Source organism: Phodopus roborovskii, unplaced genomic scaffold (assembly GCF_943737965.1).
Source record: "Phodopus roborovskii unplaced genomic scaffold, PHOROB, whole genome shotgun sequence".
In the NCBI taxonomy this organism is placed as follows: domain Eukaryota; kingdom Metazoa; phylum Chordata; class Mammalia; order Rodentia; family Cricetidae; genus Phodopus; species Phodopus roborovskii.
This window is the reverse complement of record NW_026126482.1, coordinates 284424-303161: the sequence shown is the minus strand read 5'-3', so window position 1 is coordinate 303161 and position 18738 is coordinate 284424. Positions and strand designations below refer to the sequence as shown.

Here is an 18738-nt window from a genome sequence, read left to right as displayed (position 1 = left end):
ATTTCCTGTTCTCTGCTTATGTTCTGATTCTGCCCAGCTAAGTCACTTCCTGCCTGTCTGTACAGACCTCCAGACCTTTATGGTTGGCTAGTGGCTGGTTTCTGCCCAGATACATCACTTCCTGGGATCACATGATGACTCCTCTCTGCCTACATTTCCCAGAATTCTCCTTGTCTCTGAGTCCTACCTATCATCCTGCCTGGCCAATCAGTGTTTTTTTATTCATCAACCAATAAGACAAACATATATACAGAAGAACACTTCCCATCATCTCCTCTTTCTGTCTAAATAAAAAGAAGGGTTTAACTTTAACATAGTCAAATTATATATAACAAAACAGTTATCAAGTTAGAACTATAGTTATAATATAAACAAAACCAGCAAGGAACTCCGAATCCCTTCCCAGACTTCTCATATCCTCTACAGAGAGTTAATCACAGAAGAACATTAGCTTGGCCTAGATAGCCCTTTCAAAGGAATGGCCTCTGGGCAATCCATACAAACTGTAGTGTATGTCCCTGAAGCACACCAGGGCATATACATTTTCCTTTCTGGATTGACGATTATAATAGATTGGAAAGTATTTACTGTTACTAACTTACTACATATATTCTAATGTGCTGATTCTTATTTGTTTAGTCCTGTAGACACCAGGATCTAGAAGACATTTATTTCTAATTAATTTTCACCATTAAGGAAACACTGAAACACATTCCTCTGGTTTATTCCGCAGTATCTGGTTACTTTATTTTTCCTTTAAAATAGTTTTTATAAGTATTTGTTATGTGTGTGTACACGAGTCCCAGCATGTATTTGGCAGTCAGAGGACAACTTGAAGGAGTCAGTTTTCTCTTTCAACCATGTGGGTTCCAGGAAATGAACTCAAATCACTGCTTGGCAACAAGCACCTTTTATTGTGTCATTTTGCCACTCCCTTAATCCAGCTGTTTTGGAAGTAAGAAAGAAAAATGGATCCAGCACAAATTACAAATAATGTCCTAATGAAATCTGTATAAAGTTCTACTGAATCCTGAGAACTTTAATATTGTATGTGCAACCAGTAAGTGTGTCCCTGCCAGCTTCCTGAATTTGATGAGGTTCTCTACATGAACAAGATGTGTTACAGCAGGAGCTAAGCAGCTGAGGCAGTAGTGTGGAGGAACTCCTTTATCATTTTAACCCACATGTTGTAAGAAACACTCACCTGAGCCACAATGGACAGAATTCCTACCATAGCTATGAATGCTACAATTTTCACAGATCCAAAACCTATGACCTATAGAAATGAAAAAGGTAAACAAACAGATCACTTTTAAATGATGTAATTAGTAAATGATCTTTTCCCTATTAAAACCGACAGGAAAAAATAGTTGAGGAAAGTTCACAAAAGCAATAGAAATTAGGGCAGTGACAAAAGCTCCAAAAAATTAGCCCATAATTTTATCCAAATCTGACATAAAATAATTATAAGCAGGTACAAATTGTGAATTTTCTTGAAAATTTTATTATGCTTATTTTTTTTAAAGCATTTCTTCTCTTAATTAGTCTATCCCAGTGTGGAGGCAATGAGACCATACAAAAAAGAGAGTGTAAAAGAAAGCAATTTGACTTTTAATTTTTTTCAAGGGAGAATTGGACTATCAGCTCTTGAATCTGGTTGTATTTTAAAACTATGTGAGCAACAGGGAAAAGGACAGAAGGGGAGAAAAGAGAACAATAGGGTGCCAGAACCCAGTGAAGACCAATTATATTAGACTCAGAGGTATGAGCCAGAGATGGGAGTGCTGTAAAAACTCCCATATACTTCTACTAAGTAAACAACCAAGTCTGATTGGCAATTGACCTCTGAACCTCTAATGTTGACAGTAACTATGAAATGGCTAATAATTTTTAAAAGGATATATTACTTTGTTTTCTACGGAAATTCTATAAAATATAGGAAAATATACCAAAAGTGACTTTATATAGTCTTCTTACTTCACAAGTGAGTATCTTCCTCCAAATCACAATTAAATAATAAAAATACTAGGGCTAGAACCTCTGGCTCTTCTATTACTACCTAATCATATTAAATTACAAAATCTGGAACTGGTAGGGTAGCTCATGTCTATAATTTCAGCACTTAGGAAGGTAAAGGCAGCCTATTTACTGCTAAAGCATGGCAGCAATACTAAGAGTAAACTTATCACAAACTACAGACTGCTTATATATAAAAGTACATAGGCTCATGAGCCACTTTGGTACCAGTTGTATATACCCTTTGAGGAAGAGAGATGGCAGTTCTATATCTTCTCTTAATTTGGTTTAATCTAAATCCCACTTTAGACTAGGGTCTCAGAGACAGACTTGGTGGTGGATGGCTTTAATCCCAACATTCAGGAGACAAAGGTAGATCAATTTCTATGATGTTAAGGTTAGCCTGGTCTACAGTAAATTCTAGGCCAACTAACCTGATACACATACAAACCCTCAGAGTTTTGTTTCCGATAATTCTGTCTTTTAAAAAAACTATTCCACAGTAGATGTCTTACTATGTTCTTAAATCTTGGATATAAGCAACACTCCTGTCTCAGTGAGAAGTTGGGCATGGTTATACATACCTGGGGTACCATTATTTATAAGGCCACCACTAAAGTCATCATTGGATTATAGGTCCCTGCTTTGTAAAATCTCTAGAAACAAGTTCTTATTTCCTTTTCTACAGTGGTTTCCTCAACCTATCTTAGACAAATCTCAATCTTTGATATTCTACGTGTTAAAGACTACTAGGGACTTATTACTCACCTGCCTGAGATAGAGAAAAAAGCTTGAATACTGTCCAGCTTCAGGGAGGTATGAGAGAAACACTGTGATGCAGATGAGTAAGACTGTATAATCTTTTCCAACTTTCTTTAATGACTGGGAATAAGCAGAAAGCAAAATCACAAATGTCAGTGTTTTTGTGATATTGGCTTCACTATTTTCATATATCTCCTTCAAGAGATCCTGAATACCCTATAAACCAGTCCAGAAAAAAAAAAAAAAAAAAAAAAAATTCTACAGAACTTCCTAAGAAAAGTTAATTCTTTCTCTGGATTGTAAAGTAACTTCTTTTAAATGATTTTAATTACAAGGTTTTCTTTTTCTGACATAAGGTCTCATGTAGCCAAGGCTGGACTCAAACTCTGTATGTGGCTGAGGATACATTTGATATTCTGATCTTCCTTTCTGCCTCTTCCATAGTCCTCATTATATGTAAATTCAACCTATTCTTCAAACTGTTGATAGTCAAGTTGCCTGAAACCAGGAAGATAATTGGTAGGTCCTAAAATTTTTATCTGAACAGGAGTGACAAGTGTCACAGAACTTTTAGGCCGCCATCCATAAACTTTATATACTCATACCCAAAGCAACTAACATTTACTGAAACAAACAAAATAATAACTCACAGGTTCTCTAGTCCATTCCCGAGTCCTCCCCAAAACTCTCTATCACCACCTGACAACGTAACATACAAGAGTAACAGGCAAGATCTCCAGGAAGTACTCATTTTAGAAAATAATTTCAAAGGGTTGGGGAGATGGTTCAGTTGGTCAAGTGCCTGCTGTATAAGCATAAGGAGTCAAGTCTGACTTGCAGCACCTACATTAAAAGCCTGGCATTATGGTGCATGCCTATAACTCTAGCACTGGGAAGGCAGAGACAGGAGGATCCTTGGAACTTGTTGGCTGGGTAGTCTTGCTAGCCAACTGTGATAGCAAAAGACATCAGACATCTACCACTGGCCTACACAAGCTCACACAATGTGATTTACAATTGTTCTATAAAAAAAGGTAGATGTATCAGAGAGGGAAGTAGAAAAACTTTTCTAGCACTATTTCTTGTTAGTATGATCTATCTTCATTCATTTTATTAAATGATAAAAAAAATGACCACGTACTTGAGGATAATACTTTGTCTCTTATGATTTATATGGCTTACTTATATATTTCTCATTTTCTCAATCACTTACTTGTAATTAAAGTTTCCATTTTTACTGTAAAAGAAATCAACAACTGTTGGGATCCTTAAGCTGTATATATAGTCTTATTTTCTTAGCAAAAAGAAATATATAGGAAATAAGTATTTTCATGTCTTAATTTACCGCAAAAGGGTCTGCTTGTTTCCACGAAATCTGAGCTCCCCAGGAAGCAGGTCTAATTTTCTCTGGTAGAGATTCTGGAACTGCCACCAAAATGAAGCAAATGTCTAGGAGAGCCACCACTGTGGCTACCAGCACAACAAGACTATCTCCATAATTTGCAGAAAGGTATGTTCCAATGGCAGGGCTGCTAACCAGACTAGCTGCAAAGGTGGCTGAGACCTATGGGAAAAAGCAGAGTCATTTAGTTTCCTAAATATGAGCATCAGTGGAGAGAGCATGCTGTTTCCCTGAGTCCCACCTTTTGTTATTTTGTTTTTTAAGATGAGTATTTTGCTTGAGTGAATGCCTGGTACTCACGGGTCAGTAGAAGATCTGGAGGTATGGATGGTTATGATCAGTACTCTAAAATAGCTGTTCTTAACTGCTAAGCCATATCTCCAGCTCCCTCTCCTCAATTCAGTAAGACAAATGTGTTACATCCAAATTTTAAGAATAAAAGAGTATCCCTCCATGGGGGATGTGTCTTGTCAGAGTTACACGATCCCACCTGGATGGCATAGCCCTACATGTGAAGTGGGGGGAGGGGGATGTTAGGGAGGGGGTTCAGGGTGCATGTGAGGGGGGAGAGAGGGTAAGAGGGAAGGAGGAAGGGGGAACTGGGATTGACATGTAAAATAAAAAAATTAATTAATTAAAAAAAAAGAATAAAAGAGAAGGAAAGCAATTTTGATTAAACATGTATTTACCCACTGTTAACTAAGTGGAGATATTCTGGGCTAAGTGGAGATATTCTGGGTAGCTATAATTAAAATACAATATAAATTAACACCATAGAAGCTTTTCTCATAAAACATTCACTGATTCTGTTTCTTTAACTGGAAAACAGAGGCAGAGGTGTGCAAAGAAGGGTATGTAAACAATTCCTTCCTGGCTGGGATTATAGCTCAATGGCATGGCATTTGCCTAGCAGAAAGTATAGTGGTTCATGCCTCTAATCACAGTATTTAGGAGGCTGATGCACGACTGCTGAGTTCAAGGCCAGTTCTAGACTACATAGTCTGTCTCCAAAATAAATAAATAAATAAATAAATAAATAAATAAATAAATAAACAAACAAACAAACCAACCAACCAACAAATTCATTCTCTGGAGAGCTGAGATCTATAAATTTCTTAGGAACTATACCTGATTCATCTAAAACCACTATATTTTTCCATATACCCATTTATCTCTTTATGACCATTTCATTAATATGGGGCAGGAGGTAGCTGGTTTTAAGAGAAAAAGCTATAACCAAAATGAATACATTAATAAAAATAGAAGAATGAAGGCTGGAGATATATAGCTAAGCGACAGACTATTTGGCTAGCATTTTCAGGATCCTGGGTGTGATCATTAGCACCATTAATACCAACACCCACACAAAAAAATAAAAAGTGATTTGTGGACAGGCTGAAGCTTTCTGGTTAGAGGCCATGGCTGGTGAGCCTTATTACACTGCACCCTGCGTGCTCCCCATTTAGAAATACAATGTAAATATTCATTGTCTAAATTATAAATAGTTTATAGAGCACCAAAAACATACTAGTAAGTTATTAAAGCTAGAAGATCCTATTAGAAACAAAATAAATCATATAAAGACAGTGAGTTAAGAAAATTAAAAAAAAAAAAACCCATAGACATGAAATTGGAAGACGTGATAAAGTATTCTGGGGGGGGGGGAGGATGGATATGATCAAGATATATTATAAATATGTATGAAATTTAAAAAGAATAAGTAAAATTGTTACTTAAAAAGAAAACTAGGGTTGGAGAGATGGCTCAGAGGTTAAGAGCACTGACTGCTCTTCCAGAGGTCCTCAGTTCAATTCCCAGTAACCACATGGTGGTACATAACCATCTGTAATGAGATCTGGTGCTCTCTTCTGTAATAAAATTCATGTAGCCAGAACACAGTACACAAAATAAACAAAAATCTTTTAAAAAACAAAAAGAAAAAGAAACACTAGAAATCATTGTATTTGACTAAGATTTCTAGTAAGCCAATAACATTTTTGAAACATTATCCCACAACTGAATATAAATATACAATACATATAAAACTAACATTACATTAAAAAACTTTAAAAGCTAAAAATGATAGAAAAAAAGGCTTTTGGAGTGAGGAATAAAGATAGGGAGAATTTTAGTTTGGGAAATAAAAATTTCTGAAAATCAGTATTTATGAAGTATGTGATGTTGACAGAGATCTTACTGTTTTATTTGAAAAAGTCCAGATAGTCACATTACTGCACCACAGATTGTAAAGACATGCAAACAGCTATGCAAACAGTGCTGTACACTCTTCAATTGCTATGGGAGCACTAGGACATCATCCTCATGTGTTAGGGAAACAGTATCTTTAGGCTACATTATGTTTTAAGAAGGATAATACTTTTGCATTTTTTTTTAATTATCTAAACCCACAATTAAAAACATTCACTAAGACTCTGCTGTGGTGAATCACCCTATAGATTCATTTACCAGATACAGTGAGGAGTATCCTACCAGGAGCATTATTCACTGTTATGACCCTTAAAGAACCTCTTTCTTTGTTTCCTGAATGAGTTTCAGAAAGGAAAGCATACTTTAACCTAAAGTATGGGTATCAAAAGTGCCGTTTAGTATTAACACAGCCTGGAAATAATCAGCAGTAAATTCTCTGCAAGCTGGATAGACTGTAAGGAATTACTGGCAAAAGTCCCAGGCTTGAGACAAACCCAGTAGCCTATTGTTGAGCTACAGGAGCTAAAGTGATCACACTTCAGATATGGGCTGGGATGTTCACTCACTGGCTTCTTGTCATGTCCCATGAATAAGCACGAATCCTAACTGTCATCTAACGATGGGAAACTGAGCTACAGATTAAGTAATTAAGTGACAGTCACTTCTGGTGATTACCAAAACCCTTCATGTAATTAGCACAGAAGCACTGTAAATTATTTTTCTGTTGATAGCAAAAAATAAACAGCTTTGAAAATCCCACCATAAGGAAAAGACAGAATGGCTCAGCAGCTAAAGGTCCATGATGTACAGGCCTGGTAACCAGAGTCTGATTCCCAGGACATGGTAGAAGAAGAGTAGTGACTTCTGAAATGTTCTCTCACTGCCACATGAATGCTATGCACCTACACACACACACACACACACACACACACACACACACACACACACACACACACAGAATTAGTAAGTAAATAAAGGCCAAAAAAGGGAAAAATAATTAACCTTTTAACAAAATGTCTAACTGGTCAGACATTATATATATCATATATACACATACATCAAAACCTTACATGAGATATTTCCCATTAATATGTACAAGTTTTACATTTTCATGTATCCATTAACATTTTTATAGAGGAGATTAGTGTGTCCGTAGACATTTTCCATTTTAGAGTAGCTGGAGAAGAAAGCTGCACTACTATGAGGTATAGGATCTTGGTACTCTTCCCAGCTTTGATGGCTGACACTTAAAGCCTACCTTGAATATGTCCCCCTATTTGAAGCCTTCCTATTTACTTTTTCCTCTATCCTGCACAGCACTGCGTACGTGTCTTTAATTTAGGATGAAACACAAATAATATTCACAGGAGGTGGGAAGGGAGAAAGTGAGCAGACAGTAGTCAGAGGGGAAAGAGAAGCTTTCTAACAGTAGGTATCCAAAGCCAACAAAAAATACAGTGTTTTACGGAACAGTAGTAACTTAGCTGTATGTTAAAAACTGATCAATGAATGTACTCAATCAGGCAACAAGAATGAACACTTTATTCTAAGAAGCAGTATTTTATTTTAAAGAAAAGGGTACAAGAAAGAAAGTAATTATTTGGGTTACTGGCACTAACCCTCTTTTAATCTATACCTCTCCACGGTCTAGACAGGTCACTTATCTTCTTACAATGTGCACATATATCCCAGACACTGAACAAGTGTTTACAAGTGCTCATCAATATGAGTACAATATGAATACATGCTATCGTATCTCTAAGAATATGGAAGTACCTTGGAAAGAAAGAAAGGAAGGGAGGGAGGGAGGGATGGAGGGAGGGAGGGAAGGAAAGAAAGAAAAAGGAAGGAAGGAAGGAAGGAAGGAAGGAAGGAAGGAAGGAAGAAAGGAAGATTAACTTGCAAAGATGTGATCCTCTGCCCTGCTGGCTCAAAATGTTTCTGCTTCCATCTTCTAATAGTTCTTTCTTCTCCTATATAACTATATTATCATTATCATGACTGAAAAAAAATGAGACTGTCAAATGTAAAGTTACCAAAAAATATATGTCTGATCCTTTTGATATTTATTGAACAACCATCTGCCAAATGAATAGCTGTTTCCCCCATAGCGTCATGCCTCCAATGAATGCCTGAGACACATTGTTGAGATTTTTCACATTTTTCAAATCTATTTCTGAATTGAGACATCAATTTCTTGTCACTTTTTAACAGATTGTTATTTATTACTCTAGTTTTTATAACGTCTACAAGCTGGGCATGATAGTGCATGCCTGTAATCCCAGCACTCTGGAGAGAAGGTGATCCTCAGATACTCACTGAGTTTGGACCTAGCCTGTCCTTTAAAACCCTATCTCAAAATAACAAAAATTTCGTAGACAGGTAAACTGTTACACAATACAATAGCTAGCCAATACAATAATATAACCCCAGCTCTCAAGAGACTATGAAAGGAGGATTCTTAGTTTGAAGTCAATTTGGCCTATGCGTTTTTATTTCAAGACAAACAAACAAAAAGTTACCATCTTACCCATCCATAAGCAGTACTTCTTTCATGTTCTTGAGTGAAGTCAGCTACGTAGGCAAATATTACAGAAAAAGTGACTGAGAAGACTCCAGATACAGAAATCATGCCAAAATACCACCTATAAAAAGATTGTTTTAAAAAGAATATGATTAAGAGCATCACCTATTAACTGAAAGATTATTTAGCTAGAAGAGTCTTATAATCAAAGTCAAAGATATCCTGTGACTATTATAAACTAAAAAAATAAACCCAAATATATCTGTCTGTCTATATATCTATCTAAAGATAAATAAAAATTAACTAGAGGTTTTTCAGTATTGAAAGGAGTAAATGTTGACCTAAAAAATGGTAGAAGAGAAAAAAAAGAATGGATGAAATAAAAGTTACAGCTTTAGGCATAGCTGTAATTTTAAAGGTAGGCAATAAAATAATGTTTTAAATTTCCTTTTTAAAAATCTACACAGAAACAGAGTGTAACAGAAAATGTTAATATAATTCAAACTAAAAATTTCTATAATATGCATAAATACACTGAAAAAACATCCAGTTAAAACAGCAAAAGCCAGAATATTACATAACACAAAGTGGAATTTATTCTATGACATAAAGATATTTTAATATTAAAAATTTATTAAGTAATTAACAGTAACATAACTATTATCATATCAATAAGTCTTTAAAATTTTTAAATTTTGTTATTACTGTTATAGCATCTCTCTATATATATATGATGTGTGAGAGAATACAGCCATGCATGTGACATCATGTCCTGTGCAGGTCAGACAACGGTTGGTCCTCTCCTTCCACTATGGATTCCAGGGTTTGAACTCAGGTCCTCATGCTTATACATCCAGTGTTTTTACTCACTGCATCATCTCATGTGCATCATAACAGTTCTTAAGAAAAAAAAAAAAAAAAAAAAACAAAGAAAAAGAAACAACAACAACCCCCCCCACTTATGCTAAAAGCCACCTAACATCTAATCTAATTCTTGACATAAATAAATTCTGAATCTAATCAATAAATATTTATTTTAAAAGTGATACCCTTGAATAAAATAGAAATAAAGGGCTAAAGAGATAGTGCAATGGTTAAGAGCACTGGCCGCTTTTCCAGGACCCAGGCTCACTTCCCATATGGCTGCTCACAATTGTCTGTAACTCCAGTCTCAGGGAACCCAACACCCTCTTCTGGCTTCTGTAGGTACCAGGCTCATACATGGTAAAAAAACATACATAGAGGCAAAACACTCACACACATAAAATTAAAAAAATAAAAATAAAAATAGGGGGAAAAAAGGCTACCTTGAGGCCCAATGAAGAAAAATTATAACAGTCTTTACAAAATAGAAGAAAATCCCACAATCATAACTAATTAAACATTATTCATTAGTCAATAAAAATTTTAAGAGCAGTAAGTAGTGTAAAACTAGAAGGGATGAGGTAAAATTATTTACAGATGATATTAACATTATTATACATAGAAAATCAAGCAATTAGGATAAAAGACTAATTTGTATTACAATAAATAGAATATAAAAGAATAAAACCAACAAATATTTAGAATTTAAATAAATATTAAGCTAGCAATGGGGATTTAAAAAAAAAAATCTCTAACTCACCAGAAAGGCATGATGCATTAGTATTCTACAAAAAAATGATTACTTGGTAGAAGATAAAATTATTATGGTATCCAACAAATTTAGAAATATTAACAGGAATTCCTGATAATCATACGAAAGGGTTTTTACATAGCAAGAGCATCTCAGCACCAGGAATACTGGCGAAAATACTATCCCATCATCTAAAAATAAAACATTAAAATGTTAAAAAGGAAAAAAACCAAAAAACCAAAAAAAGCTTGAGTAAATCCTAAACCTTCTATGGTAATTAAATTACCTGGATTCATCATACTAAAGAGGAAATATTAATTCAAATTCATGTCATGATTTAGAATAAGCTAAGGGTCTTTATGGAATATACAAAAATGACTCCTGTCTATTATTACATAAACAATGTTCATTCAGTGCCATAATGCAATGAGATGACAAAAGATTTAAATATATATATATATATTCACAAAGTCACAGTGGTAAGAGCAGCAACTGTTAGCGCACTTTAAGCACTGACCTAAAACTGACATCACAGCATCAATAACTTCTCTTAGAGACACCTTGAATTTCTCCAACTAAGTATAGTAGTTTATTTTGAAATTGTTAAAAGACTGTTCTGCAGATCAAAGTAACGGTTGAGTTCATACATTTAGAAACTCATTAGGATTGAAGTGTTTTGGAATTTTTTCCTTTTTGAATTTTGCATATATATGATGAGATATCCTAAGTGTAGGACATGAGTGTAAAATGGAAATTATCCATATTCTATATACTCCTTATACACATTGTCTAAAACTCATTTTATTCAATATTTGAAATACATTTTAATTTTCTTTATTTTATATTTGTTGATTATGAGGGAAAGTTTGTTTATTTGAACCAATCAGATTTGTGTTATGTTGGTGCTCAAACAGTTTAGGATTTTGTGGTCATTTCACATTTTGGATATTTGAATTAGGAGTGGTGACAAACTGCTTTTATTTACACAGGACTCAAAACAGACCAATATGACAGTGAAGAGTTCAGCAACTCACCATGGGTTGATCCTCATCAGTGGGATAGGGAAGCAGGTAAAGAAGACTGTGCCAAGGAGAAAGGGCTTCCTGCCCCACACATCAGAGAGAGCTCCTATGAGCGGGGCACTTAGAAAAGAGAGCAGGCCCTAGAGAACAAGCAGAAGCAAAGGCTAGATTTAAAATATGACCCCTCATAATTCTTCCTTTCTATGTGTATTAATTAATGTTGCTTAAATTACTAAAGTGTAATTTTAATTTGAATTATGTTGTTTAACACACAGAATAATGCAGACAAATATTATATAAGCTTGAAGGGCTAAATAGAACTGTTGCCTGATAGAGCAATTAAAAGGTTTATATAATAATTAAACATTTACATACTGTCAAGTATATACAGAATAAAATGACCTAAGTCATTTAGAGTATTCACTGGGATTTTTAATGTTAAATTATTTTATGTGTTATAAGTATTTGTATTGTGTCTTATTCTGACTTACTAGGGATTCCTGGTTTTGGTTCTTATGATTTCACACAACTTTTCTTACCTTTACACCTTGAATGAGACCATTCATGAGGAATGTGTGTTGAGGAAATGTTTCATGTAAAACCTATAAAAGCAAACAAACATCAAGACATACTCAAATATAAATTAAAAGTAAGGATTCCTGGGCTGGAGAGATAGCTTACAGTTAAGAGCACTGGCTGCACTTCCAGAGGTCTTGAGTTCAATTCCTAGCAACCACATGATGGCTTACAACCATCTATAGTGAAATCTGATGCCCTCTTCTGTTAGAAAGGCAAGCATGCAGACAGAGCACTGATACATAAAATAAATAAATAAATCTTTAAAACAAAAAAGGATTTCTGCCTTTATAACTGGAAGGCTAAACAACATAAACTGTAAAAAAAAAATTATAAAATATTAGTGAAATCTTAAACAACAACAAAAACACTTTAGTCAGAGCTACAGAGTAAAACCTTGTCTCAAAAACAAAATAAAACAAAACACCTTGAAGCCATGAAAAGGCATTAAGACAATAAAACAGTATGGTAAGAATCAGACAAGATAAGCCCTATCACTCATAGGTGCTTTTGTCATAAAATATTTAGAGCATGGTGTCTGTGAAGTCCATCGGAAAGCATCTGATACCCCAGGACTGGAGTTACAGACAGATCGAAGTTGCAATATGGGTGCTGGGACTCAACCTAGGTATTTTGAAAGTGCAACAAATGCCTGCAACTGCTGAGACATCTCCTCAGCTCCTTCAATTATTCTTAGGAAGAAATATACATAATTCAATAAATCAGTCAATCTCTCTTTCTTACTCTCCTGTCCCTATACACAGAGCTATGTTTCATTTTTACAAATAACTGTTGAATTAACAGATGTTGAAAGAGAACTTTCAATAAATTTTCCAGATTCCCCAAAACCTCAATGAAAGGAAAAGGAATTTTAAAAAAAAAGAAAAACAGCTATAAGAAAATACATTATTAAAACTGGTCATACACACACACACACACCCCCAAAAAAAAAAAAAAAAACCTCCGGATATATTGTTGTCAATGTTACCAACCTTTGTAGTTGGCCACAAGATATTAATCACACGCATAGTCTTCAAGTGGGCCATTTACAGAATTAAATGGGGTAGAATTCAAACCAAATAGTGCTTCAGAATACTTAAGAGCTGCTCAAAGCAGTAAAAAACCTATTAATTTCACCCCAGCCCCTGGCATCCATATACCCAGAGTCTGGGATGTTATGGTTCCACCCAAGACCTTTCCCTACCTCCCTTCAAACTCTGCTGCATCTCAGAAAACCTGCCAAATGATGGCCCCCTCCCCCAGAGATACTCAAGACCACTCCCACACACAGTATTTAAACTGTCCCTCAGAGAACAGACTTGTGGCTTTTCTGGTCTCCCTTTACTGCCTCCTCTCTAGGGGACTGGAATGCCAACCAGGAATGCTGTATTCATTAAACCTGGGCTTCTTCTAATTCGGTTTGATTTGATCTAATTTGGATTACTGCATCAGCAGAGAGGATTATCAGGTAGAGAAACTTTTCATTAACTACATTGTAAAATCCTTCAGTATTCTAAACAGTGGTGACATATTATTTATGAATTATTAAAACTTGCCTGAAGATTCAGAAAGCAAAGCAAGAGACAAGCCTTCGAAGCCAAGCACATACCTTTAATTCCAGCAGCCAGAAGTTAGGAGGTGGTGGTACACACCTTTAATCTAGGATTGAGGATTAAGAGGTAAAGGGATCTCTCTAAATTCAAGGCCACCCAGGGATATATGAGATTGAATCAGTCTAAAAGAGTAACAGATCTTGAATGTCTTTAATCCCAGCACTAGAGGGGTATAATAGACAGAAGCAGGGTCTTCAGTATTCAGTAGGAGGCATTCATTCTGCAGCCATGCTGAAAGGCAGCAGTTTGAGGCTTGGTGAAGAGCTCACTCCTGGATCAGCCCTTTCAGCCTGAGCTTGAGGTGACAGCTAGTAGCCAGAGGCTTTGCTTTTCTGATCATCAGCTTTAAGTTTGAATCCCAATATCAGTCTCTGGGTCTTTTATTAATTTGTGTTACAGAGAGCCTATCCCTTAACAGATCAAGAGTTCCTAAAATCAGTCCTTGCACTAAATGTTAAGGAATGGGAGTTTCTACTCGGGCAGAGTCCTGTGCTAATACACTTTCAAAATATCCTTTAGTTTGGTTCAGATTGGACATGTGCAGTAAAGTACCCTCCCCAAAGTGCCTTACCTATATGAATAAGTAAGTATAGGCCTCCTTAATAAATTCCTCACAACCCCACTATCCCATGTGGTTCTCCAGCTTCTCACAACAACCATAGACATGGAGCTTGAAAGACTATGGTTAATTGGCTAGTGAACAGGCCATTACTGTTGTCGAGGAAGCAGACATTGGAACTGTAACACCAGCACAGTCTCACGCAACTTCACACATTTATATTATTTGCCTAGTCCCAGAAAACATTTATCTCTCAATTACTCTTCTATTGTAATCTACTCTCACTTGTAAATATAAACAGTTACATCAAATTCAAAAGAAAGGCCAGGAAAAGCTGTTGAAATGTACCAAACAGACTGACAAAAAAAAAAAAAAAAAAAAAAGGAAAAGATAATCTACCTCACTTCTAAAAGGTTCAATTATAACAAGCCATAAAATAAAAATGTTTCTTCTCCATCAGACTGAAGATCTCCAATAGTTGTGTATTACAAACAACACTATACATGGCAGAACTCCAAAATCACACAAAACAAAAAAGGTCTGTAAATCAATTATAGAAGGAAATAAAGAGATCAAGGAAGAAAACAAGGGCACCAGAATGGAGAATCAAAGGAAACCCAAACTAAACATCAGTCAACTTAAAATACTAGCAATATACTATTTAAAACGGTACATTTAATTGCTTTATACCAACTAATCACAACTATAAAAACCATTCTAAGCACACAAAACACCATACTAGTATAGCCCAGGGACTACAGTTTACAGATCACTAACTTATGGGGAATGGTAATTTGTATTAATGGCTTTGTTTCAGATGTAAATGATGCCAGAGGCAGTATAATGATGTATCTATCCCAAATTTGAAGACAAGATGACTCACTAATAGTTATTTTACACTGCCCTGTCAGTTCTTTTTATAATTTTATTAGCAAAGTTGGAAATGAGCTGTTGTCTTTGTTGTATTACCGCACGCGCACACACACACACACACACACACACACACACACACACACACAGGACAGACGGGGCTAGAGAAACTGCTCAGCATTAAGAATGCTCATTGTGCTTATAGAGAATCAGGGTTCAATTCTCAGTATTCACATCATCGGGCTCACAACTGCCTGTAACTCTTCTGCCCTCCACTAGTACTTGTACACACATATACAGGCATTCATTTAAATAAATAAACTTAAAATGTGTGACAGACAAAAATATGGTTACTAAGAGAATGCCAAGAAACACTCATTGCATCTGTTTGTACACTGTCTGCTATCCAATAGTAAACAAAGTTTTAACAAATAATATTGATCAACTAGTGAGTTGGACTTACTGACTTTAATAATTATCATTTATATAAATGGGCTTGTAGGAAGCACAGCTCGAGTAAGTATTAGAGAAACCAGGATTGTCAGTCATGTGGGTCTATTATTTCAATGGAAGTAAATGAATGATTTCTGGTCACCAGGAATGCTGGAGTGAAGTGGTCTAACACCCCAGTGATCCTTTGCTATTCTACTGGGAGCCAGCCTCCATCTGAATTTGACCCAAATCCTAAGAATTGTTTAGGCCCTAATCCTGAGCTTTGTCTCTCAGTGAACAGAAATCTTATGAGAGAGGTCCCATGTACTCTGCATGCCCCCTCCACAGAATCTATCCTTATACTTATTACAAATCCTTCCTCTCTAGGCTTTAGCCCTAAATTCAGCTTATCACAGCCCATAGAACTCATTCTTATTGTAAAGGGCACTGGCGCTTTACTACTTTGCTAGGGAGTTTCTGTATAGTTATGCCTGAAGTTTTGTTGTGATAACTGCCATGTAGAAACCGTTTTCCAAAGCTTTACTACCCTTAAATGAGTAAGAAAAATAAACCACAAGGTCAGACTGTGAGGCTTGCAGGGTCCCTGGCATAGGCCCATTCTGGGAATTTTATTTAACAAACAAACAAACCCTAGAAAATCCAACAAGTACATCTACTAAAGTCAATCTGTGGCATCTCATGATTCTAGAAATCAAGTGAGTATACATTTACTTTCTTATTGTTTTTCTTGTTTGTTTGTTTGTTTTCCCACTTGAGTAAGCCATCCAACAAAGTAACTATGTCATGTGACCAAAAGGTCTAGTAGACAGTTGTACCTCATTCTAGCTACTGGAACTCCTGGAAAAACACACTTATTAAAGAGACAAGAAAGCTAATGAAAATATCAAATGGCAGATGAGAGAAAAATCTATGTTAATCAAATGAAGGAATGAATGGACACATTATCTTGAGAGTGAGTTAAGAATAAAGGATAAGAGAATTGAATGTCACAAGAAAGTGTTCAAAGAATAGTCTGGGTTTTTCAGGCCACCACATGATAAAGATAAATGAGTAGGGAACATTCAATTGTTAAGTGTCTAGTAAGGTTTCAAAGTCCGCTTGAAAAATAAATTCTATAAACTAAAAGCAATTTTTGTGTCTAAGACTATTATATATAGTTTATAGGGTTAAGCAGTTGATTTAAATGTACCCTAGGGTGTTAGTTTAATCACATTATTCGTACTAAATTAAGATTAGGCCCTGAAAAAAACATGTAAATAGGGACAAGTCATTTTAATGCACTAAGTAATACTACTAGAAGGTAGTCCCTCACTGTATGAAGGCAATTTCATAAAACTGCTACAAGACACTGGTGATATAAACTTTACTTACATCATCAAATAAATGAATTAAAACTGTGAGCTAAGCCAAGGCTACCCAAGATAAGTAATATCTCAAAGACTAAACCAAGAAGTAAGCTGCTTTTTTACTACACCAAGAAAATCCTAATTATTCTCAGATTAAGAACTAGTCAGACTGACAAAATATTAATATGTGTATAGTATTCTAAGTTTCCAAATCATGATCCCAAGATTGCATTTTTGGATTCTTGGGTTTTTGCTTTATTAAAAATAAGAGTGCTGTTCATAAGCTACATTAAGGTAAAAAATGAAAAAAAACAAACATACACTATCATCTTAATAGTTAAATTACTGTGGGTGATGGGTTTAAGATGCCAAGGAATAAACAGAATGGTAACATACACAAACATAAAAGAGGACAAATGAGTACTGTCTGTGACTAAATAAACTCTAATGTTGTTCCTTCCTTATCAAAGAACACCAAATTATCACATAAAAAAAAATTAAAAAGGACAGAACTGAATGGTATATGCCAAAGCAAACTGTTTGTCTTAAAGAGGAATTCAATCTCCCAATCAAAAAATAGAATAGGGATAACACACTGTGGGGTGAACAGAACAGTAAGGGAGAAAATGAAGAAACAAGAATCCAGATTAAGACAAGTTCATCTCATGTATGAATAGTACAACTACTCACTTAGCTACTTTTCTTAAATAACAATAAATTTATAATAGCAACAGGGTACTTCTCACACTTAAACATTCATTTAAGCAAATTTATATAAATAGAATTAACTGCTCAGAAACTCAAGAGGCTGTAGAGCAGCTTCTCAGCTGGCTATGTCAATGTCTGCCAGGAACAGTACACCACCCCAAAAATTATCTGCTCTGAACATGAAAGGGAAGATACAGTATAAATTAGAAAAGCTAGATAAGATATATGAGGGAGGCAGTGGGACATTGCCAGTTGGAGAGAGTAATGTGTGATATAGGAGTCTGCAGCTAAGAGATCATCTATGTTCACCTCGCTCCAAGCTCCTCATTTGCACAAATAAGCTACATGGGATTATGTGTGTGAAATTTGAGTGTGACAGAATGAAAAGGGTAGAGGAAAAAGGGGGGAAAGGCCTTAGACACCCCCCCCCCGCCAGAGCCTTTGTCACAAAATCCCTGCATATATACTAATTCCCAAAACATTAGAGAGGTTGTAATTCTGTCAGAAAGTAGACTTGTAATAGAAACTGATTTAACTTGTTTGAATTACAGAGACCACAGTCCTTTCCTGAGATATAAACAGTATCTTCCCAAATAGGAAGAAATATTGAGATGTACTAATACTATTTAATTACTCATATTTATTTAATTAATTTCCTCCCTTGTTTCAATGTATTTGCACCTTTATACTGTGTTCATTGTTGTCTTTTAACTTTTATCTTGCTAGAAAAAGGTTTTACATCTGTTCATCCTCTACCATATTCTGTGTACTACTTCTTATATGTCTAGCCCCATAAATTTTTCTACTCAGTCTTATTTTATTCTGTCTTTTCCAGTAGATATGAAAAAAATCCAAAAAACAACAAAAACATGTCAACTATGGTTTCCTCAACCAATACTCAAGCACAGCTGCCTTTCAACCTTTAAAGGGACACAAATGAAGTCCACAGGTGTTTCCTACTACAAGTTAACACCAGAGTTGTTGTCAAGTCATTGTGTAAGCTATTGCAGTCAGCTTCTCTCTGAAATAGCAGTAGGAAACAAATATCCAAATAAAGACAGGAT

At 35.4% G+C, this 18738-nt stretch overlaps 1 protein-coding gene across 1 annotated transcript in view; it reads right to left on the bottom strand.

Moving 5' to 3' along the window:
- Mfsd14b (major facilitator superfamily domain containing 14B) overlaps positions 1 to 18738 on the bottom strand; it is a 43059-nt gene that overhangs the window by 9105 nt on the left and 15216 nt on the right. Inside the window, exons 3-8 of the mRNA XM_051194119.1 lie at positions 12089 to 12151; positions 11562 to 11689; positions 8919 to 9033; positions 4124 to 4342; positions 2785 to 2898; positions 1205 to 1276 (exon numbers count right to left, since the gene is read on the bottom strand). Of these exons, the coding sequence (XP_051050076.1) occupies positions 1205 to 1276; positions 2785 to 2898; positions 4124 to 4342; positions 8919 to 9033; positions 11562 to 11689; positions 12089 to 12151 (711 nt within the window). The remainder of the gene's footprint in view (positions 1 to 1204; positions 1277 to 2784; positions 2899 to 4123; positions 4343 to 8918; positions 9034 to 11561; positions 11690 to 12088; positions 12152 to 18738) is intronic.